Here is a 23,536-nt window from a genome sequence, read left to right as displayed (position 1 = left end):
ATATATATATGTTATAAAAAACAGTCTACTAAAATCTGAGTCAGGCAATATATATGAAATGACATGATACAAATTACCAAATATATACTCAAGTTTTTTTGGGCGAACCCCTTGTTGTATACATATATGAATGTGTTTTTGGTGTATTGAATCCTCGTGCATGGTATTAATTAATCAGCAACAAAGCCTAGTAATACCCTAAGATAATATTTTGTGAATAGGTCATTTCAGATATATATTCTGTTTTCAAACTTTTCAAATATTTATGGATTCATGCTTTTCTTATTAAATTTTAATTTACTAGAAAGGCAAATTAACTTCTTATAGATTGTATGGTTTGTTTTGACTAAGTTAATTATAAATATTTTACCAAAAAAGTTAATTATAAATAAAATATCAAAAATAGTACTTTCTACACCCTCTGTAAATATTAAGAAAAAAATCAAAGAGGTTATTGAAACGTAAATTACTGCTGAAAAACTATGATATAATGAGATTGCGGCTTTATCGTCATAGTTTTATTGTTATCAGCATGTCACTTATATTATACAGAAATGATAAAAAAAAAAAATGAAGGAAAGATTTAAAGGATCAATTACCACTACACAGTCATACATTAGAAACGACCAGTAATCTTGGTCGTCTTATTATTGTTTCCGTGACTTCTTGATCCTGCGGTCTAACTCCTCAAAGAACATCTCGATCTCAGGGCTCAGATCAATGGGTATACGGTTTACAACATGAACCGACGTTAATTTTCTTTTCATCCCGGAAGATCGGTTTGGTTTCGGTTTCCTTGGAGCTGGTGGGCATAACGCCGCTGGAATCTTGTGAGGGGATGATGTTGGAGTTTTGCATCCATCCTCTACGTTGACCATTTGCTCTTTGTGATCTGTAACATCCAATTCTGGTCGAGTCAGTAACCGGTTCTTATCTACGTCTTCTTCTTGAATCTCCTTGACGCAGCTGATCTCTGCCATTAGGAGAATTTTAGAGAAAGAGATAGAAGAGAGAGAAGGGAGAGAGAGATTAAGGAGAGAGAGAGAAAGGAAAGATAACGTGCGTTGGATCCGAAACTTGAAAGCCACCATTTCAACTAACTAGTGATCTGTCTCCCAAGTGGCGGGGTACAGAAAAAAACTTTATTTTATTTGATTTTTTGGGACTGAAAGCTAATTTACTTGATTTTCTTAGTAAATTATATTCTCATTATTATGTACACACCAATAACGCAAGTAAATCATGCTATCGCTATGCGAATTTCTGCATGAAGCTAGAAATAAAACTGCTAATGACAAATCAAAATATTTTGTTAAACTTATAGGCAATTAATTGATCACTAAACCACCACAATTATATTCTTAGAATCTAAGCTTTCGGTGCAATTAAAAAAAAAAGCTTTCGGTGCACATATATGTATCCATATATGCCAAAAGTTCAAAACAACCATATTAAGATAATGTAAGATTTTCCAACAACAAAATATTTTAAATCAATCCTTTTCTTAGATCATGTTTATATACATTAGCGAAGAGAAAATGAAGAATTTTAACTCTTAGTTTTATATATTGAAGTTTATCAAATCACTAATAAAAATATATGCATGCAATATATAAATCTTTCACATAGTTGTTAGTTTTGCTACTCGTACATCAATACTGCTTAGATTCTTAAGAAGGTATATATAAAGACATGCAATTTTTTTTTTGAAAACGAAGACATGCAATTTTCTCGATAATTTTTGGTAAAAACGATTAGTCTTGTTTATTAAGGAAAAGCATCCCTCTTTCTTCTACTTTGACTTGAGGATTTTTGCATTATTGTATTTTTAGAATTTATTACGGAATTTTAATTAAACGAAAATAAATTGAATATTGATCGGAAACTAAAAGGTGTTTGAAACTTAAACGGCGAAACTAAAAACTGTAACAAAGAGGGAGATCGCCGTTTGTTTCTCTGGCTTCGGTTTCTTCCGACCGGAACCCGACTCCGGCGACACTCCATTTCCGCGGAGGTAGTCGTCCGGCTTTTGACTCTGGCGACGTTGACTTGTCTTCCGGTGACGTCGGCCGGCTTTTTGACTCCGGTGGTTCGCTTTCTTCTTAGCGGAGCTATCCGGCTTGGTTCCTGGCGGTTCATCCTCCCTCTTGATGGCTGCTGTCTGATCTTCGCTTGTCGTACTTCTCTGTTAATCGATGATTGGTCTTCTTCTCCGACAGCGCGTTCCTATTCTCCGGTGGAGTCGTTTCATCTTCGGGCTTCTTCCTATCTTAAAAGATGTCTGGTTTGCATATAGGAAAGTCGGAGTTGTTTGGACTGATTGATCTCGATTGAACATCTCTGTTATATTGCGAAGACTTTTTGCTTAGTCTGCATGTCTTTGGTTTCTCTGTTTCTCGGATTGCACTTGACGTTAGTCGATTGATGCTATCTGAATGTCGAAGATCTGAAGGCAAAGGCTTTAGCGTTGCGTCTGGTGGTCTTTCACTCTCCTCTACTGTTCTCGGCGGTTTCTCCTCGCACTCCTGTTCCGGTGTGTTCCGGTGGAGTTCCGGCTAGTTTTCCGGCGAGAACAATCAAGTCGGTGCTGAGGCGGCGACTCTGTTCAAACACGTGGCCTTCTTGTCGTTAGGTTCAACACGTGTCTAGGGTTACTGGCTTCTCTCCTTTGGGCTTTTCTGGGCCTGCTTTCCTCTTCGGGCCTTTGGCCGAAGTTGTACTGTATAGTTTAGCCCTGTTTAGTTGGGTCTGCTTTGTTCTGTTCTTGGGCTTTGCCCTTTTAATAAATACTACTAGATGGCAAAAAAAAAAAAAAAAACTAAAAGGTATATAATGTCTCCACAAACTTTGATGCAAATCAGACGCACGTGCCTTTGCCTTGCATGGGACCTCGAGATATATTTTGAACTTTTATGTTTACGACAAAAAAAAAACTTATATGTTTAGTTTCTCATGCTTATTGTCAGACGATGTCAACAATTTTTTTTGGCCGAAATCGCGAAGAAGAAAAAATTGACATCGTGAAAAAAATGGAAATAATTGTCTCACTGCTTCCTTTATCGTGCACGCAAGCAATGAAGCACCTACTAATTATTGACTTCTAACTAATTTAATTGCTGATACTTGTCAACTTGTCATTGTTCCTTCTGAATATCAAACACGAGAAAGTTAATAATATTTATATTTAGAGAAAATTGTGCATAACACTCAGGACAGAAATGATGGTTTAACTCTAAATAACTTAAAGATGTTATGCTGAGATTGAAATATGAAAAACAAAGTTTACAAACATATATAGAAAAACAAGTGATACACACTTTTGACCAAAATATAATGGCACTCAATTTTAAATTAATATTGTTGGTGTTGTTGTTATCATAAAAATTGAAATATATATGAGACTCTCTTTATAAATTAAATTCATTTTTTATACTAGTTGAAAACCATAACTTTGGATTCCTCATCCAAAATTTGAACCACTATAGATTTGGTAAACTTGCTACACCTCTCTCTTTTTTTTTGTTCACTACTTGCTACACCTCTCTAAACGACGGCCAACAACGTCACACTCCATAATTATAATAAATTATGAACAATATGTAAGTTATGATATTATGTTATGTATGGATTAAGTTAGTAGATCAATTGATTTAACGAGGGATAATGAAAGATTGGCTAAGACATCTGGTGGGAAATAAGACAGGTGGTCTCAAACTCTCAATGGCTACGCACATGATTGATCATCATGTCCTCCATCTTTCGAGTTTTGTTATTAGCTTAATTTTCTATCTTAATAAGGCTTAAATATTAATGGGAACTGAGTGTAGAAGTTATTAAGTTAAAATAAAAATTTATATGATCACTATATAGTATACAGTCACGAGAAAGAGAGTTGCAAACATAAACTACTAACATGTTTTTCCATTAATTTAAACAATGTGAAAAGAATCACAATTTCGTACGATAGAAATATACAAACTATTTCAAAGAATTATATTAAACATTTTTCGTTTTTACATTTGTCGTTCACTAAAAAGCTAAAATAAGACTTGATGTGTGCTAAGATATCCAACTCGAGTATTAGTAACAATTCATCCAGTTACATTATACATAGAACTATAAAAAGGTGGTTTCTCTCTTTTTATATAGCAAAGCTGGTATGCTTAGACATATTTGAATCAAATTTCACATGCAAATTTTGGGACCATCTCTTTTTCTTGGTTCTAGCCACGCCATCTAATGATCATCATCAGTAACACATCAACGAGTTATTTTAAAACCCTCCCTATCAAATAATTATTTTAAGTAATATACTGAGGAAATTACTCCATTTAGCAAAGTTCTAATTTCCAAACTGTTCCGCGTTGAATCTTTAGTTACGTATTAACTGAAGTACGTAGTTTAACATTTCTCGGTTTTTGATTATCGTTGTTATTGGTATTCAAGATTTACATTTGCCTGTTGATTCGCTAAATAAAGTTCTGGCAGTTTTAAGAAACTGCGATTAGATGTTACAAACAATAGGAATCTCTTAAGAGTTTGTATAGCATGTGAACTAATGATTATGTTTTAGAGCTAAACTATATGTCAATCTAGTTCTCCAATTGTAAACAAAACAGAAACAACTAGCTTATCTATATGGAGTTCTACTCAAAAGTAGTCATAAATAAAATCGAAGTGAAAACATAAAGTATTGAATTAGATAATGATTTGGGATCTGGGTCAGAGACTCTGCTTAAGTGCTTTCAATCTTAAAAGCTTTCATTTGGGATTCCCTCATCTTTTGATGAAAATCACTTTGCAGTGTATATTCTCAAGGCCAGCAGACAACTTTCTTGTTCCCCTCTAATAATGGCTAACACATTTTTGTAATGTTCAAAAACTTTAATGCTGCGTATAGTATAATTGAAGCTACATTGTTTACATGAGAATTATGGAGTTTCGTTAACAAATAAAATGTTATATAATAGATTCAGGGCTTTATGGTCCCTAGCTGATTTGGGCTTTAGCCCATAAAACTAGTAAAAGCCCAATTTAAATCGAGTAACGTTGACTTTCATTGACTCTTCCTTCTCCTTGCTAGTTGCGATCGAAATCTCACCACCGTGTTCAAAGCAAGAAGATCCATGATTGATCCACGGATGTAACCACTCAAGTAAGTATATAGCTGGGTGGCTTTGAATCTGATAATGGGAAAAATAGCGGTTGCAGCAATCACGAGCTTGTGGGTGATTCCCATGTCGATCATCGTCAACCACATTGTTCCAGAACCCTACATGGTAACATAAAGCAATCTCCTTTTGTCTATGATTGTGTTTTGATTAGTGAGTTATTTGCAGGACGAGATATTCCATGTGCCTCAGGCTCAGCAATACTGTAAAGGGAATCTCAGGAGCTGGGATCCTATGATCACCACCCCACCTGGATTGTAATGCTCATCCCTCTCTTATCTACATTCTCAAGTATAGAGTCTTGATTTTTCAATGTGTGTTCCAATGCCTAGTTATGCTGTTACTGCGTCATTAATTTTATGGATTTAATTTAAAGTTTGAATCTTTTTGAAGTGGAAATGTTGATTCAAAAACTTGTTTTTTTTCTTTGTGTGTGCAGGTACTATCTTTCACTAGCACATGTTGCTTCTTTGTTTCCAGGAATGTTGTTGGTGGGAGCTACTTCTCAGTCCTTCTCAGAAGCTTGTTCTACGTCTGTCCTGAGGTCTACTAATGCTGTTTTTGCAGTATTGTGTGGAGTTCTAGTGTTTGAGATTATCAGATTCTTGGGGCCGAATCTCAGTGATGCAAAAGCAACTTTGATCGCTTTAGTCATGTCTCTTTACCCTCTTCACTGGTTCTTCACTTTCCTCTACTACACAGATGTTGCGTCCCTCACCGCTTTTCTTGCCATGTACCTCGCTTGTTTGAGGAAAAGATATTTCCTCAGTGCTTTTGTAAGTCTTTTGAATCAGTTCGTTGTTTTGTTGTTTGAATTACAAATACGTTTGTGAATTTATTGGTGTTTTTTTTTTGTCCTTGCAGTTTGGTGCTTTAGCAATTTGTACCCGACAAACAAATGTAGTCTGGATGTTGTTCGTAGCTTGCTCAGGTGTTCTAGACTTCACTCTTGACTCGCCCAGGCAAAAAGAAAAAGAAAAGGTAGACCAAGACTCGTATCATCAGTCCATTGGTAGGAAAGAAGCAACTCCGAGATCAAATCTTAGAAAAAGAAAACCTGATAATAGCACCTTGGATCCTTTTGACCGTGCTAAATCTTTTTCTTCAACAGAGGATACTTCAGGTATGTTGTTGCTATTTGGTTGACAACTATATTACTTTTCTCAAGCATAAGCATAAATGTTCCTTAACAAATGCAGGCTTAGTCTATGATGTTTATGCTGTAATCTCAACATGTTGGAGTATGAAGTGGCAACTTTTGGTCACATTTAGCCCTTTTATTGTGGTTGTGGTGGCCTTTGGTATTTTTATCATCTGGAACGGCGGTATAGTCCTAGGTATGGACTATGGAGATTTTTCCTTTTGTCATTTATGATTGAATCTGTATGTTGTTTTCTTTCACTAATCCATCAAATTCAAAAATGGCAGGTGCAAAAGAGGATCATGTAGTTTCACCACATTTTGCGCAGATAATGTATTTCAGCCTCGTCTCTGCACTCTTTACTGCTCCCCTACACTTCTCAGTAGGTCAACTGAGAAATCTACTCCAAGAGCTCCGTCAAAACAGGCCATTGAGCCTTCTACTAACTCTTGTGGCTCTCGTAGCCGGTTTAGCCTCTGTACACTTTTTCAGGTTCAGTTTCTTGATACCTCTCAAAACACACTAAGCTCTTTTACTACAAACTCTCATTCTCTGTTTTCTTTTGGTTCTGAAACCTGTTTGCAGCTTGGCTCATCCTTATCTTCTCGCTGATAATCGCCACTATCCCTTCTATCTATGGAGAAAAATTATCAACGCACATTGGTTGATGAAGTACATGTTAGTCCCGGTTTACGTCTATTCCTGGTTCTCAATCCTATCTTTATTAGGTATGTCTAAAACCGTTTTGTGTAGCATGATTTATTTGTTTTGAATTGTGGATTTGACTTTGGTTCTTTATCATATTCGGTAGAGAAAAGTCGAAGGAAGATATGGGTGTTGGTCTATTTCTTAGCTACATGTGCAGTTCTTGTTCCAACGCCATTGATCGAGTTCAGATATTACACTATACCATTTTATATCTTCATGCTTCATTCCTGTGTTAGAAACAGCGGTTGGGCCACTTGGCTTCTCACTGGAACGGTTTTTGTATGTGTCAATGTGTTTACAATGGGAATGTTCTTGTTTAGAACATTCAAGTGGAGCCATGAGGATGGTGTCCAGAGGTTTATTTGGTAGGGAGTAGGGACAAAAGTTTATGTTCTGTTTGATGTTACTAGAGTTAGGTTCCTTAGAAACTGGTGAATTCATGATATATTGTTGTTATAAAAAACATCATTTATGTTCTGAGTAAGGAAATGGCTTTGCATGTCTTTTGTGCCAAATCTTTAAAAGTAACAGTTTCAGCTTCATTAAAATCTCTGACCCACATAGTATATGATGTGGGTTGACTGTTTTTTTTTTAATTAATTTAAATTATATAAATAATACAAAACGGCAAATTCTCAAAAGTTCATGTTACGCACGCTTCCGGTCTCTCTGTCTCTACCGTTTAATTTTCTCTGTCTCCCCTCTCTCTCTGTCTGTCTGTCTCTCCCGCCATGGCAATGACGACCGTGAAGCTGCTCCACACAAATCATATAGACATTCATATCCATAAGGTAACGGCATTAACTCCGTTTATATTTATTTACTTTTGTGATTATATTCGAAAAGCCTTTTGAAAATCCGATATTTGTTTGTCATAATCTGATGCGATCATCGTCTCAGATCTTGATTTAGAAGAGTTTAAATCCATATAATCTCTGATTGTGTGCGCATGCGATTACATTTTGAGTTCTGTTTTATTTGGGAACATGCTTATTTCATTACGATTTACATTTTGTTGCATTTGTATCGTTTATACTTTATTGCTTTCAGGTTTGATAACATTTTGGTAGCCTGGATTGAGTTTTTTTAAAGATCACAGCTCACGCAATGGGGAAGAACTTGCGTCAGAAAGTGACATGCTCCCCAATCCAAAACCATCCTGGATTCATGTGGGGACTCTTTGACATTCTTAAGCACAACCATTGGCGTTACATCAAGAAACGTCTTCCTCACAAAAGACCCATCGGTGGTAGACGAAGTGCTTCTGCTGGTAAGAAAACTTGATTCTAACTTCTCAATCTCGTTTTCTTGTGCCATAGGTTTGTGATGTCCTCCTAGCTCAGTCTTAGTCTTCTCATCAGACTGTGAAATTTCAAAAATACTTTTCATAATCTTCAAATATTTTTTGGTTTGGTTTGTATCTGCTTGAAGCCTTGTTACTATTATATAAGTAACAAAGCATGCTATGCTTCTGTTTCTCCTATATCCATATTTTGTTTATATCATGACCATTTGAAACTAATAATGCCATGGTTTTATATCTGTAACATTTCCCATACATTTTTTTTCTGGTTTTAGGAACAAAAAGCGAAGTAAATAACACAGTTACATCACCAGATACTATTCCCGTTTCTAAGAGCAAGGTTGAAGATAAAACAAATGCAGTAAGTCGATGCAAACTTCAATACACATTGGTTTAGCTACTTGAATCATAAAGGCAGATTCTCACCCATTGGCTTCATTGCTTCAGGACTCTGGGAAAAGACCCAAGAAGCCTAGTTCTTCTGCAGTAAAGTCCAAAGATTCTTCTAACTCAGGGGAGAAGCCAAAAAGGAATCCTAGTTCAGAAGACAAGTCCAAGAATCTCAACTCAGAAGAGAAGCGGAGAAGGACACATTCAGAGATCAAAAAGTCTGTCAAGGCTTTGATCAAGGCACTTGTAATAGAAGACAAGTCCAAGAGGAAAGGCCGTCACCACAGAAGCTCCACTTACCCTGTCCAATCAAACCCAAAGGACAAGGAGTCATTGAGTGAAGTAAGAGAATCTTCTGACAAGGATTCCTCAGACAAGAAGATTGCCATTTCACCCTCCACTGGTTCACTGAACCCTCTTTACCTCATGTCAGAGGAATCAAGCTACAGCGACAGCGAAGACTTTAAGTCAGAGAAAACCCCAGCTGATGAAAGTGATCATTTCAAGAAGAAGAAGGAGGAAGCTCGGTCTGATCCAAAGTTGAAAGAGGATTATGATACATCATCATCGCCTAGACAGACAAAAGCATGTCTTGATGCTCTCAACCTGATACACATGAACAGAAACTTCTTATTAAAAGTCTTGCAGGATCCTGGTTCACCACTAGCCAGGCATTTCCAGAGAGAACAAGCTTTTAGCTCCAAAACCATGACTAGATCAGGATCCTTTCCTACTCATGAACATAGTAATGTAGCACCAACATCTCCTTCCATAGCTGTAGAACTCAAAGCAGTGGAGAAACTTGCGGATGAAGATTCATCTGGTTACACGAGGAAGAGAGGAAAGAACCACCAAGTGGTGATCAAGCGTTTCAAGGATCTAAGACAGAAGATAAAGCATGTCATCAACGAGAACAAGAGCGAGAAGCACCGTATCACTATGGATGCTGTCTTAGACAAAGTACCTCGAAAGTACGGTTTTTCCAAAGATTTGAGACAGGACGTCTTGTCTCACTGTTCTGCTACTAAGAAGGAAGGATCAAAACCGAAGCAGATAAGAAGGACATCGTCTCTGTGTGGATCGGTTGATAGATATCTTCAGCTGTATGAAAAGAGCTTTCAAAAGAACAATGCTACTTCAGAGAAATCGAAGGTGGAGGAGTCTGAGGAACCAGCATTGTCTTGTAAGATAGTTCCTAAGATCTTGGGAAGGATTCTTTCATTACCTGGAACTAAATCTCCTTATGCTTTGAAGACTGAGGACGTTCCTGACCTATTCACAACTTCAAGTATATCAATGGAGCAAGAACAAGAACAAGATGGTCTGGACGACATTTCAGAGATCTCAGAAGATCAGTCTTCAGAACACGAAATGCCAGAGACAGAACAAAACAGAGAAACCTCTAGGGTTGATGTTGAAACTGAAACAAAATCTTTGTACGAATCATCAGGAGACTATCCTACTTTTGACGAAAATGCTTCTGAGTCTCATATCCCACGAGGTATCTTCAGCATCAAGTCACCTTTTCCTCTTGTCTCTTATTATTGACTAATGACAAACTTTCTTCTTTTGTAGATTTAAAGGTAGGGCATGAACCGGATACAGAGACTTGTGCAACAAGCAAACAGTTAGAAAGCATAACAGCAGAAGCCATAGACGAATACCTCCAGATAGAAGCACAAGATAAAGGGAAGTTCAACTATGTAAGAGAGATTCTAGAGATCTCTGGTTTCAACGCACCTGAATCTCTCTCAATGTGGCAATCAGATTACCAGCCGCTAGATCCATTAGTCTACGAAGAAATGACCACAACAACAACAATAGGATGTATGATCGAAGATCCAGAATGTTCAAGAAACGATGATGGTGAAGAAGAAGAAAGCAACTGCAACCACTTGCTTCTCTTTGATTTAATCAATGAGGTACTAATCGAAATCTACGAAAGGTCTTACCATTACTGTCCCAAGCCATTGTCAAATTTATGTAGAATCCATCCAATGCCGGTGGGGTATAGTGTTTTGAAAGATGTTTGGGTTAGAATAAACTTTTACTTGCGTTACAAGCCACACGATGAGCAATCTTTTGATGAGATTATGAGTAGGGATTTGAGGAGAGATGATGGGTGGATGGATTTGCAGTTTGAGAGTGAGTGCGTTGGGATAGAAGTTGAGGATTTGATCTTTGAGGAGCTTCTTGATGAACTGCTTGTATCCTGTTAAGAACTCGAATCATTTCTTTGGGTTGTTATTGTTGATGTTCTGTTGCTTGGAGTTTAAGATACATAAAAGAGAAAACATGGTGCTTATTCGTAATTTTTATAATGCGCAATCAAATTAATGTAGCTACACTGAACAACAAAAGCCCGTCTAGCTCAGTTGGTAGAGCGCAAGGCTCTTAACCTTGTGGTCGTGGGTTCGAGCCCCACGGTGGGCGTGATTTTTGTTGCTTTTTGGAATAGTTGTAATAATTTTTACAAGGAAATCAACAGCTTGTGTATATATTATATAGTTTCCTTTATCTGTTTCCTCCCTAAATACAATTCATCTTAATCTTTGCTAGTTTTTTTCTACCGACTCAGAATTGTAGTTCTAGTATCATTTTCATATATGGTTTAGGAGTTTCTCCAGGCCAACAACCACAATAGAGATTAGGTTGCCAGTCGACACACCTACATGCCCCAATACTACATGTTCTTTATTTTGTCCACGTACGTTATAATCTTTTCATACACACTCTTTTAACTTTTGGTAGGGGATTAGACTTATCGACACTGCAATATTCCCATATGGATGGTTCTCCTAAGTTCACACAGATCAATATTTAGAAAAAGTGTTTCAAAAAGAGAGATTCGAATCGAATACCCACATAGAACGGACAAGGTCGATAATGGACCCACCCTCAAGCATGTTGGCTTATCGTTTTGTTGAGAACTTTCACTTCAATTTGACTTGAGTCTCTCTAAGGCAAACTTTCGAACGCTACTTTCCTTTTTGCAACATATTGTTTTAGAGATTCTTTTGCTTTCAAGTTGGATCAACCAAAGTAATTTAATCCAAAATCCTGAGCAAAACAAAACCATTATACTATAACAAAACATAATATTATGATAGTAACCACATGATGTCCACGTGAGGTTGTTGAGTCAGTTAGAGACGTTAGCTATGATTAGCTTAGTCTCTCTGTTTATTCTCTACTATATATACACTTTGTACATTCACATTAACATTAAGAAGATATTCTCATTCATTAATCACACTGTTAATACATAACATATGAATTCTTCCCTAATTTTCCATAAAATGTATATTTGTTATCTTTTGTAGTAAAGAACTATTGAAATATTATCAGAATGTATTGAATGAATCAAATGTATGTACAATGTTCAATATATATATGATGAAATAAGCAAAAGGAAACTCATATCATCGGTTTAACATTAACCGGTATAAACCGTATCCTAATACACCCCCCTCAAGTCTCTGAATCCAAGCCAGGAGTGGAAATAGAAGTGGTAGCTGGAGTGGGAACAATGGTGGGAGAGAAGAGACTTGAAAGTGACATGAGGGAGAGAATGCGATGAAAAGGACCCGGCTGTAGTGGCTTTGTAAGAATATCAGCATGCTGATTCGTAGTTGGAACATGAATCAGTTTGATGAAGCCACGCTTGACCTGATCCCTGATCGTGTGACAGTCAATCTCAATATGTTTGGTGCGCTCGTGGAAGACAGGGTTGGTGGCGATATGGATTGCGGACTTGTTGTCACAAAAGAGCTTAGCAGTGTTCTTGACAACGATCTTCATGTCAGTAAGGAGCTGTTGTAACCAGATAAGCTCACAAGTAACCATAGCCATACCCCGGTATTCAGCTTCCGTACTACTTCGACTCACAGTAGGTTGCTTCTTACTCTTCCAACTGATCAGAGAAGAGCCAAGATATACACAAAAGCCCGTAACTGATCGTCGAGTATCTGGACATGTTGCCCAATCCGCATCGACAAATGCATTCAAGCAAGTCTCAGAGTCAGAGGAATAGAATAAACCCTGACCTGGATTAGACTTCAGATACCGAAGAATGCGATGAGCAGACTGCATATGTATATCAGTCGGAGCGGATAAGAACTGACTGAGGCGATGAACAGCAAAAGTTATATCAGGTCGGGTAATGGTAAGATATAACAAGCGTCCAATAAGTTCGCGGTAAGGTGTTGCATCAGGCATAGGAGTACCAGACTCTTTGCTCAACGGTATGGAAGGATCCATAGGAACAGCACACGGCTTTGAAGCCAATAAACCTGTATCAGCAAGAAGATCCAAGGCATATTTGCGTTGAGAGATAGCAATACCAGTACTGTTACGAGCAATCTCCAAGCCTAAGAAAAAACGAGCAGGTCCAAGATCCTTGATCTTAAAAGCACCATGTAAGACACTCTTAACAGATGCCACCGCAAGATCATCATTACTGACGATCAGTATATCATCAACATAGACCAGGAGAGCGATGAAAGATGTACCAGTGATCTTAACAAAGAGAGAATGATCACCAGGGGAAGGAGAGAAGCCATCGGCAATAAGGACAGAGGAGAAACAGTTGTACCATTGGCGCGATGCTTGCTTCAGTCCATAGAGGGATTTATGGAGCTTGCACACTGGGTTTGGTGGTAAAACCTCTCCAGGAGCTGGAGTGTAGCCCAGTGGAAGACTCATATAGATTTCTTCATCTAACTCGCTGTGCAAAAAGGCGTTAGTAACATCCATCTGTGACACAGACCAACCATGATTCGCAGCCAAGCTCAGAAGAAGCTTCACACTCGTCATCTTGGCCACAGGGGAAAAAGTGTCTGTAAAGTCAAGGCCTTCTTGCTGAGTATAGCCTTTAGCAACTAAACGTGCTTTCGGACGCTCAACGGAACCATCTGCATTATACTTGATAGTATATATCCAACGACATCCTACAACATTCTTACCCTCAGGTAGTGAAACAACAGAACAAGTCTTATTGAGAGTCATACCCTGAAACTCCACATTCATTGCTTTTGTCCAGACCACAGATTTGATTGCTTGACTAAAAGATGTGGGAGCGGTTTCTAAAGAGCAGGTGAGGACAGCATTTTTGAAATTGGAATGAATGTTTTCATAGGATAAAACAGAGGAAAGAGGATGAAGTGGTTGAGTATATGAATCAAGGGAGGTTGATGAAGAAACAATGTTAGAGACAAAATGAGAGGAAAGGGCTTTATCCATAGAAACAAGAGAGCAATGGTAGTCCAAAAGATAAGTGGGAGCCTTACCATGTCGTCGTGGCCTGTCATGATTTAGTACCGGAACCATTGTCTCAGGAATCACAGTCTCAAGAACCAGAGGAGGAACTATAGGTGATGATGAATGAGATGTAGAAGATGATGATTGACTATAATGCACAGGAATCAAATTATCAATGACAACAGGAATTGGCATGGGTAAAATAGATTTTGAGAAAACATCATCAGTGTGTTGTTCTGAAGTGAGTTGTGCAAATGGGTATTCGGTTTCACGAAAAACCACATTCCGTGATATAGAAACAACACGAGTGTCTAAGTCTAGTACTTTGTAACCTTTAAAACCGGAGGGATAACCCAAAAACACACAAGACTTAGCTCTAGGTGTGAACTTATGACGATCTTTATCTAACGTTGAGACATAGCATAAGCAACCAAATGAGCGTAAAAAATTGTAGTCAGGTTTCTTTCCAGTTAACTTTTCATATGGACTTAGTTTGTTCAACAATAGAGATGGAGTACGATTGATTAGAAAAACAGCAGTAAGCACACAATCACTCCAATATTGCAAAGGCATATGAGATTGAAACATTAATGCTCGTGCAACATTTAAAAGATGTTGATGCTTTCTCTCAACAACAGAGTTCTGTTGAGGAGTATATGCACATGAAAATTGATGCACAATTCCATTATCACGAATCAGATTAGCAAAGGCGAGTTCAGGAGCATTGTCACTACGAATCATTTTGATATTTGCATTATATTGAGTTCGGACAAGTTTGACAAAAGAAGGTAAAACAATAGAAACATCACTCTTTGATTTCAACATGTAAAGCCAAGTTACACGGGTATGATCATCTACAATTGTAAGGAAATATTTGTAACCTTCCACAGACTCAACAGCAAAAGGACCCCAAACATCCATATGAATAAGATCAAACGGAGCACTAGACATATTTTGACGAGTTGGAAAAGGAAGTTTCTTTTGTTTTGCTAATGGACAGATAGAACAACTGAAAGAATCAGAATGAGAAGACTTATCTATAAGAATGTGAGGAGATAAGTGTTGTAACTTGGCAGATGATGGATGTCCAAGGCGATGATGCCAAAGAGAACCATCAACCTTCAAGGATCCACAGAAACGCAAAGATGAAGATGAAGCAAGTTGAGAATCCAGTATGTAAAGATTGTGAATCAAAGAACCTCTACCAATCATCAAGTCCTGAGTATGCGCCTGAATATAACAAGAATCAAAAAAGAAATGAGCTGAATGATGATCACGATGTAAGAGGCTACTAACACTCAAGAGATTAAATCTGAATGAAGGAACGTGTAAAACGTCATGTAAAACTAAGGAATCAGACAAATGCACAGTTCCAGTATGTGTGATAGGTTCTTTAGTTCCATTTGGTAGGGAGACTGTGACTCCTGCCACTGTAGTAACTGTACTAAACAATGACAGGTCAGAACAAACATGTGTTGTCGCTCCACTATCTATGATCCAAGAACCCATTGGTAAATGATCAGCAAGAGAGGCTAAGGTTTGATGTTGAAAAGTAAGGGAATAGTTTTCATAACGAAGGCTAGTAGAGGGAAAGGGAATATTACCACTAGTAGATTGAACAGCCATAACCCCCTTATCTGTGATCGAAGACTGTGCAAGTGAATGTGAAGTTCCAGAGTCAGAAGCCCTCGCATGAGACTGTAACTGTTGAATCAAATGTTGAACTTGATCAGGATGAAAAGAACTCAAATCCAAAGTAGTTGATGGACTTGGAGAAGAAGCAACAGTGACATTGGCAGCCGTGTTGCTCTTGGAGTAAGATCCAGTCGAGGTTTGAGAAGATCGATTCTGAGACGACCGTTGAGGATAAGAATCAGGCTGAGACGAGAAACGTTGAGAATTGGCATTGTGATATCTATGTCCAGGAGGATATCCATGGATTTTGAAACACTTTTGGACAATGTGACCTGCTTGTCCACAATGAGTACACATTGGACGAGGTCTGCCTCGATAGTTGTTGTTAACTGCAGCATATGCCATGTTCTCAACCGGACCATTGTAACCAGAAGCCTCAGAAGGAGAAACTGAATTCTGAAAAGCCACATTATCAACTTTTGTGACCGGCTTGATATTCTTCTGCCTTTCATCCTGAGTCACCATGTTGAAAACCTCTTCAAGAGAAGGGATTGGCTTTAACATCAGAATATGACGACGAGTAGCATCATAAGCCTCACTCAAACCCATCAAGAACTTCATTACACGACTCCTTTGCTGTAGTTTCTCCCAGGAAACAGCAGCATGACATTCACATTTCCCACACGTACATACAGGAAGATCAATATAATTCTGATATTCTTCCCAAAGAGTGACTAACTCTGTGTAGTATGTACTGATGTCAAGAGACCCCTGTTGAATAGTATGAAGTTTCTGCTCAATCTCAAAGATACGAGGAGCATCATCCTGTTTGAAACGACTCATAAGATTCTTCCACATACTCTCAGCAGTAGGCATGAATAACAAACTCTGACCAATCTTCTTTGAAACTGAATTCATCAACCAAGTAGAGACGATATCGTTGCATCTAGACCAAGCACCAGAGTCTCTATGATTATCAGGGGGTTTCAAGATTGTACCATCAATGAAGCCGAGTTTGTTTCTGACGTTGAGAGCCATACGAACCGAACGTCGCCAAGCATGGAAGTCAGCACCCGAGGTGAGACGGTCAGTGACCAGAGCGAGTCCAGCATGATCGGAGTTATGAAGATAGAACGGATTCTCATATTGATCAACGACGGGGCGAGTCGGATTCGCAGAAGTAGTCGAAGAATGATGTGGTTCCATTAGTAGAACGAAGAAGAATCTCGCAAGAACAGAGCAATCGAACAAGATCGAGTTTGCAAATCGTAGAAGAAGCAAGATCGGAGCTCAGGATCAATGAAAATGATGATTTAATCACCAATAGTCGAGGAAAGAAAGCTCGAATCTCAGAGAAATCGAGATTGAAGCTTCACGACGACGATAATGGCGGAAATCGAGATGAAAGAGATGAAATCGAGTAGCTGAATCAAGAGATAGACGAAGGATTCAACAAGAAAAGGAGAGATCGGAGCACTCATGATGAATCGAAGCTCGCGAAATCAAGAAAAATGGCGGAAAAGGTTGTTAGTCTCTGATACCATATTGAAATATTATCAGAATGTATTGAATGAATCAAATGTATGTACAATGTTCAATATATATATGATGAAATAAGCAAAAGGAAACTCATATCATCGGTTTAACATTAACCGGTATAAACCGTATCCTAATAAGAACTTATAAATTTGGTCTGAACTGATTACTTTTAGTTGTGTTTTTGTGTCAAAATCAACTCCATTCTCAAAATGTCAATTACGTATGTGAGTGGAACAGTGGAAGAAGATGGTGACAAGTGGACGGTTTATAATTTCTCAACGAGCCTATAAATACGGAGTCTCCTCCGGGATTTAATTTCATCACTAGTTGTTTAAAAATCTTCTTCTTCAAGCAAATTAAAATCTTATTCGAAAATGTCTTGCTGTGGAGGAAACTGTGGTTGCGGAGCTGGCTGCAAGTGCGTTGGATGCGGAGGGTAAACTCTCGACTCTTATAATTTTGGAGATAAAAACTTTATTAATTTTGACGTTTTTGGCTTTTGTGCAGTTGCAAAATGTACCCAGACTTGAGCTTCTCCGGCGAGACCACCACCAGCGAGGCTCTTGTCCTCGGCGTTGCTCCGTCGATGAACTCTCAGTACGAAGCTTCCGGCGAGACTTTCGTGGCCGAGAACGATGCCTGCAAATGCGGATCTGACTGCAAGTGCAACCCTTGCACCTGCAAATAGATAACCACATAAACCCCTAAGAGTCTTGCAATAAACCTTTATGTTATGTTTAATAATGGCTGATTTCTCCGGTTGTTTTGCCGGCGACAGTGAGTCTTGTCCTTCTGTGTGTGTGTTTTTTTGGTTTGGTCATGAGATATCTCTGTAAGCTTTATCTCTGCGACTAAATATAAGCCAAAAGTATTATGGGTCTGAGTCTTAAGTTTCATTCAGATATTTAAAGTTACTACACAGCATAAGATCAAGCCATGTCTCTCTACTCAAAAGCTTAAGTTGACAATCATTAAAATGTAGTACTCCGACACAAGTTCTTAAAAAACCCAACGAGTGTTGTTGTTTGGTAGAGACAGAACAACTAAGGCGTTGTTGTTGTAGCAGAGACTGGTTTCTCAAAGAATCCCTTCTGTGGCTCTCTTGAACAAATTATGTACCTGTCTTGAGGTGAAACCGAGCTTCTCCAAGTCAGCAAGCTGTTGAATATTCAGACATTTGGTTAGTAAATGAAAGAGAGTTTACGTTCAGCTTTCAGACGCAGAGTTTGAGGGGAGAAGAGTGAATGTAATACCGATTTTAGAGGGCTTGTTTCTCTGAGTTCAACAATATACTCAGCCATCTTCTGTCCAATTCCCTTTAAAAAAAAGATATGAAACAGAGTCATGTGAAGTTAAACCAAGTACTTGACTACGGAAGCGTATATTTTTTGAATCTATTGAGACTATTCACATGTAGATTTTTACCTTCAACTCCATTAGCTCTTCCCTATGTGTTCAAAAAATAGATAAACGATGAAGTTAGTTCTTGTGTTATCCTAAGGGTTCCGAGGAGGCAGATGAAGCGGAGAATAGAGATTCATCTTACATGTTTGCTGTATTCAAGAAGTGAACATATTCTCTTATGAGAGAAGTCTGTGAAAAGAAAGAAGTTGCAAAAAGGATCAGATCTCTAGTTTCTTGTCAAGAGAATAGCACATGTTTTGGAAAATATTGATTCGTACCTTGACATTAGTGCTCCAAGCATTGAACTTCTGGCATGTGCCACTCATCTGCATATTCTCAGCGTTTGTAGAAATCATAGGTGTTTTTGGAGTCATTGGTTTGAGCATCGGAGGTGACCCATCAGCTGAGTTTGGTTTTGCATTTGAGGTTATCGGAGATAGAGCTTCTCGAACAGGAGTGAGTTCAGAAACCAACAGACTCTCTTTGCCAGATGCGTCTCTCTCATCTTCTTTGGTTGGAGAAGCTAAGTGCAGATTCTGAATTGGTTCCTGGATAATTCAAAGAACTCAATTACTTGAGTAAAGCTTTAAAGTAATACATCAACAAGTGCAGGTTAGATCAATTGTTTTTTCCACGATGACAGAAAAATAGAATGAATACCAATAAATGTGAAGCATCAGGAGTTTCCCCACCAAATAAGTTCCTGACAGCCACAAATGTGTCCCTGTGTATGTATATATTGTGAGGCAAGAAGCTATGGTATGTAGAAGATTAAGAACACTATCGTTCAAAGGGTTACCTTTTCCCTGTGCCAGTAAGTTTAGCACTTCTTGCAGTGGCTGATTGATGACAGCCGAGTTTCTTGACCGAGCTTTGAGAAAATGAAGGTTGATTTGTACCAATCAGCGGAGAACGTATTGCTGCCATCATTCTATGGGCGCTTTTAGTCTTCCCTTTTGATTCCAGCCAAGCTTGCAGTTTTGCTTCCATATCTATTTTAACCTTAGGAGTCTCTACCTTGGGATTCAAAGGTATGATGTTTGTGATGTGCCTTGACCTTGCAGCCAAGCTAACAGTGCGAAGAGATTCTTGGTATTCATCCGGATTCTAAAAAAAGAAAAACAAACAAAAAAAACTCATCACACTGTCCTGATAAAAGCAATGAATTAACAGCAATAGTTCTTCCTACCAGACATGCGACCATGAGAGCTCTACTCGTTCCTCCAAGTGAGTCCTGCAGTATTCTAGTCAATTTGCTTTCCCTGTAAGGCACCCTTGGGAGGTTATTAATCAGAGCATAAACCGCATTGGAGAGTGCAAATAATGACTGGTTAATCTTGGCACTCTCTTGTAGACGGATTCCTTCATTGACTCCCTTTCTATTGTCTCCACTACCTGCTTAAGCCATGTCAAAGATAAAGAACATAAAGAGGGGCTTCTATTATTTGAATCAAATACTTGAAAAATGATAAGAAATTCTACCAGCCAGATCAATCAGATTGATTTTTCCAATGACACCCCCTTCTGAGAATACTGAGATCACTAGCACTCCATGGCTTCTACTAGAGACATCATTAAAACAAGTGTGTGCAACTTTCCTCTGCTGAAGGCCACATGAGTACACCTCGTGAAACTCAGACATGGAGTTAACTGGGATACTAGACAGCCCCTTAAGATGAACTTGCCCATCCTTATCGTCCCAAACAACAACCTCGTTAGATTTAACCTCAAGGAGATCCCAACATCTATCCATGTAAACTTCATAATATGAAATCTCTGCTCTACTTGCTGTCTCCTCGCACATAGACAGAATGGTGGACATGGTCAGTTGCATCAGGCCAGGCAGATCATCAGTTCCCTGAGACAGAGTTGAAACCACATAATCATTCAGTATTACAAGGAAGGAAGCAGTTTACAGTAAACCACAAAACAGTTTTGAGAACATTACAGAGATCAACATAACAAAAATCTCACAAGAGGAAGCAGCTAATCCAGGTAACCAAATAAACCCTAAAATCCAAATATGTGGAAAATTTATAGCAAACGGACCTGCATCGTAAACGTTTTACCGCTTCCAGTAGCTCCATAAGCAAGCACAGTAGCGTTGAAACCCTGAAAAATATCAGGAATCAAAGGGTTGACATCTCTATCGAAGATCTGCTTCACATTCTCATCGCCATTCCCGTAAACCGCATCCAGCTGATAGCATTCGTTGCGACTGCTCACCAAAAACAATCACCAAATCAGTGATCGAGTTTCGTTTATTGAAAACTTACAAGCGACTAATGGAAAAATCGGAAGAGGCTTACCAGCTATCGGGATCTTTGAGGTAAACCGCCACTTCGCTGGAATCTCTACCATCGCCGTCGACTACGGAAACGCACGATCGGACGTCGGGGATCTCGGGAGGAAGAAACGGACGAACTCTAACGACGACCCTAACCTTCGAGATCGAAGGCGAATCCGAAACGTTGGGTTTCAGTGGAGTGGTTTTCGAATCCATATCTCTTGTGTGATGGAGAGAGAGGGAAAATGGTTGTTTTCGAAATTTGAGTTTGTTTTAAATTGCTGCTTCTACTTTTAAATGGGCTTACTAGTGGGCCCACGGGGACGTTTCATTCAATCGCCCATTTGATCCAAACGCTAACACTCTTCTTTCTTTTAAAGACCGTTAAATCCCATTTACAGTTTGGTTTTAAGATAACCGATTCTTTATAACAATACGGTTAAAAGTTAAAACTCTTTGCTTTTGTATATACTAGGGGTTGGCCCGCCCTTCGGGCGGGTGAAGTTACAGTAAAATTATTTTATATAAAAATATATTTTAATTTTATAGAATATTTGAAAATTGCTTAAAATTGAACATGATTAAAAAACAATTCTAAGATCATATTATAAGTATAATTTAATTTTGTTGGTTTGAGTTGAAAGAACCACTAATTTTTTTTTCAGAGAGCGCATAATTTTAATATAAAATTAAAAATGTCATGCCAAATTCTTTGGATTTTTGTTTTGCTTTGATATAGTTAAAGAAATTTAAAGGAAGAATAAGTAATACTTTTTTTCTAAGAATTTCAAAATATAAAATTATTACACTAATTAATTTTCTCACGATAATAAACTAATCCACCTCCAAAATAAACCAGTTAAAAATATAATGTAATGTGATAAAAATTTAAAAGTTATATTTTAAAATACTATATAAATAGTTTTAATAATTTCATAGATAATAATTAATATATTTTATTTAACAACAAATGATGTTTTATAATATATGTTTTTCAGTTGATATTATATTTCATTTTATAATGAAATTTGATTTAACTTTTAGTGTTTTAGTAATTATGCATAATTTGAGTTGATTTGATTATCGAGTGTCTACTTATTTGGAAGCTACAACAAAATTATTTTATGTTAAAATATATTTATATTTTATAAATCATTTAAAAAAATTACTCTAGATTTAATATTATAAATATTTGTTTTCTAAGATCATCTTATAAATTAATTATTTTTTGATGATTATATTTATTTTGTTAACACTTGACCTTTGTTTATAATTCTTATGTGTCTTAATTTTTATTTGTTATCAAATATATTTTTTGTCATTGTACTATTTTGTTTTCAGTATTCATTTTCATTTATATTTTTAATGGAAATATGTTTTCTTTTTGTATTTGCATGAGATTATATATGTTGTAATTTATTATATTTTCTCAATTGTGTGTTAAAATTTTATGTTTGATTGTGGTATACCTGAATGTATTCTACCCGTGATTATGAGTGTGTTTCTAACAATGTTTTATTCAAAACTTTCCTTAACTAAATATTATTTGGTTTTGACTAATCTAGAATTATTTGCTTCACGCGGGGTTTCTAAATTTGTGTTATTGTGTTTGTGAGGTTAAGGTTTTGAATGATAACGTCGAAAACTATGCCATACCGAAATTAATAATAACAAAATATCCATATTATATATATATACACATTTTGTTATTATTCAGATTCTAATATGCAGAGAACACACAAAGATGTCAGCATATACATAATTCCAACCATCTTCTTCTATGTTATAAATAATAATCAGGAACGTGCATGAACGAAAGATTGCAGGTTAGTTTGCAAAAAAACGAAGGGTTGCAGGTTCCTTATAAAATTTAGGCGATGTATTACAGGTTTGTTATAAAATGTAGGCGACGTACGCATGTCATTGTGTGAAGATCATATGTAAGCCGAGTTAAAAGAAGCAAGGTTTGATGCTTCAGAGTATGGGATAAAAGCGCTAAGAGAGTTTAAATAGGGAACATAACGAACATGAAAGTTAATCACCGAATGCTTTGATCATTGATAAAGATTATAAGTGACGGAAGTAAGGTTTGGATGGTTGGGTTAAGAGAGGGTTGTTTTTAGTGAACATTACTAATTTAAGGTAACCACATGCAGTGGCGGAGCTAGAAAAAAAATTTACCGGGGGCAAATAATAATTATAAATAAAATTATTATTAAAAATTAATTATTTAATAAATTCATTTTGTCAACTATATAAATTCATTATAGAATATAGTTTATAAAACCAATTTTTTTTTTTAAAAAAGTATTGATTAAAATTTAAAATGTCTTCCTTAAAATTTATGGTACTTCAAAATGATGAAAAGAACAAAATCATAAAGAAATTTTTTTTTAAGAAGATTTTTCACTCATAAAATAAACAGATAATCACTAAAATAAAAATATTGTATTTTTATTGTCATTGAGTATATTTACTTATTAGATAAATATATATTAATTTTCTGTTCAGTAAAACTATCAAGCAAACTGTTCTTGAAGAAAGAAAATCATTTTCATTATATAAAAATGGAAATAATGGTTTAATGTTCAAATTAAATAAGGCAACATAATAATGTTAACAAAACAGAAATAATGGAAACTTTATATTGAACTTTGCGAGCTGATTTTGCTGGGAGGGAGGGGGGGGGGGGGGCAATA

General features: G+C 37.1%; 5 protein-coding genes and 1 non-coding gene across 6 annotated transcripts; 4 read left to right on the top strand and 2 right to left on the bottom strand.

The window, feature by feature from the left end:
- Positions 1–445: 445 nt before the first annotated feature.
- Positions 446–1,852, bottom strand: LOC103855467 (cyclin-dependent protein kinase inhibitor SMR3). Its single transcript, XM_009132453.3, has one exon. It carries the CDS (start codon positions 1,089–1,091, stop codon positions 648–650), a length of 444 nt encoding a protein of 147 aa, XP_009130701.2. The 5' UTR covers positions 1,092–1,852; the 3' UTR covers positions 446–647.
- Positions 1,853–4,927: 3,075 nt separating this feature from the next.
- LOC103855464 (dol-P-Glc:Glc(2)Man(9)GlcNAc(2)-PP-Dol alpha-1,2-glucosyltransferase) lies at positions 4,928–7,521 on the top strand. Its single transcript, XM_009132451.3, has 8 exons — positions 4,928–5,279; positions 5,340–5,428; positions 5,611–5,947; positions 6,036–6,294; positions 6,371–6,508; positions 6,600–6,804; positions 6,898–7,040; positions 7,124–7,521. Exons 1-8 carry the CDS (start codon positions 5,190–5,192, stop codon positions 7,387–7,389), a joined length of 1,527 nt encoding a protein of 508 aa, XP_009130699.1. The 5' UTR covers positions 4,928–5,189; the 3' UTR covers positions 7,390–7,521.
- A 58-nt stretch (positions 7,522–7,579) lies between these two features.
- Positions 7,580–11,058, top strand: LOC103855465 (protein TRM32). Its single transcript, XM_009132452.3, has 5 exons — positions 7,580–7,811; positions 8,071–8,290; positions 8,599–8,684; positions 8,771–10,214; positions 10,289–11,058. Exons 2-5 carry the CDS (start codon positions 8,128–8,130, stop codon positions 10,930–10,932), a joined length of 2,337 nt encoding a protein of 778 aa, XP_009130700.2. The 5' UTR covers positions 7,580–7,811; positions 8,071–8,127; the 3' UTR covers positions 10,933–11,058.
- A 15-nt stretch (positions 11,059–11,073) lies between these two features.
- TRNAK-CUU lies at positions 11,074–11,146 on the top strand. The gene has a single exon. It is a non-coding gene; the product is annotated as a tRNA-Lys (tRNA).
- Positions 11,147–17,314: 6,168 nt separating this feature from the next.
- On the top strand, positions 17,315–18,050 carry LOC103855462 (metallothionein-like protein type 2, MT2-22). The gene is made up of 2 exons (XM_009132449.3): positions 17,315–17,582; positions 17,654–18,050. The coding sequence occupies exons 1-2, from the start codon at positions 17,521–17,523 to the stop codon at positions 17,832–17,834; spliced, it is 243 nt and encodes an 80-aa protein (XP_009130697.1). The 5' UTR covers positions 17,315–17,520; the 3' UTR covers positions 17,835–18,050.
- Positions 17,946–21,529, bottom strand: LOC103855463 (kinesin-like protein KIN-10B). The gene is made up of 11 exons (XM_009132450.3): positions 20,860–21,529; positions 20,600–20,768; positions 20,033–20,408; positions 19,740–19,945; positions 19,350–19,657; positions 19,211–19,274; positions 18,829–19,098; positions 18,693–18,739; positions 18,572–18,593; positions 18,400–18,462; positions 17,946–18,304 (listed from the first exon to the last, which is right to left on the bottom strand). Exons 1-11 carry the CDS (start codon positions 21,051–21,053, stop codon positions 18,224–18,226), a joined length of 1,800 nt encoding a protein of 599 aa, XP_009130698.1. The 5' UTR covers positions 21,054–21,529; the 3' UTR covers positions 17,946–18,223.
- Between the last annotated feature and the right edge of the window lie 2,007 nt (positions 21,530–23,536).

Source organism: Brassica rapa, chromosome A03, assembly GCF_000309985.2.
Source record: "Brassica rapa cultivar Chiifu-401-42 chromosome A03, CAAS_Brap_v3.01, whole genome shotgun sequence".
Taxonomy (NCBI): domain Eukaryota; kingdom Viridiplantae; phylum Streptophyta; class Magnoliopsida; order Brassicales; family Brassicaceae; genus Brassica; species Brassica rapa.
Note: the sequence above shows the minus strand (reverse complement) of the source record. Positions and strands in the feature narration are given on the sequence as shown.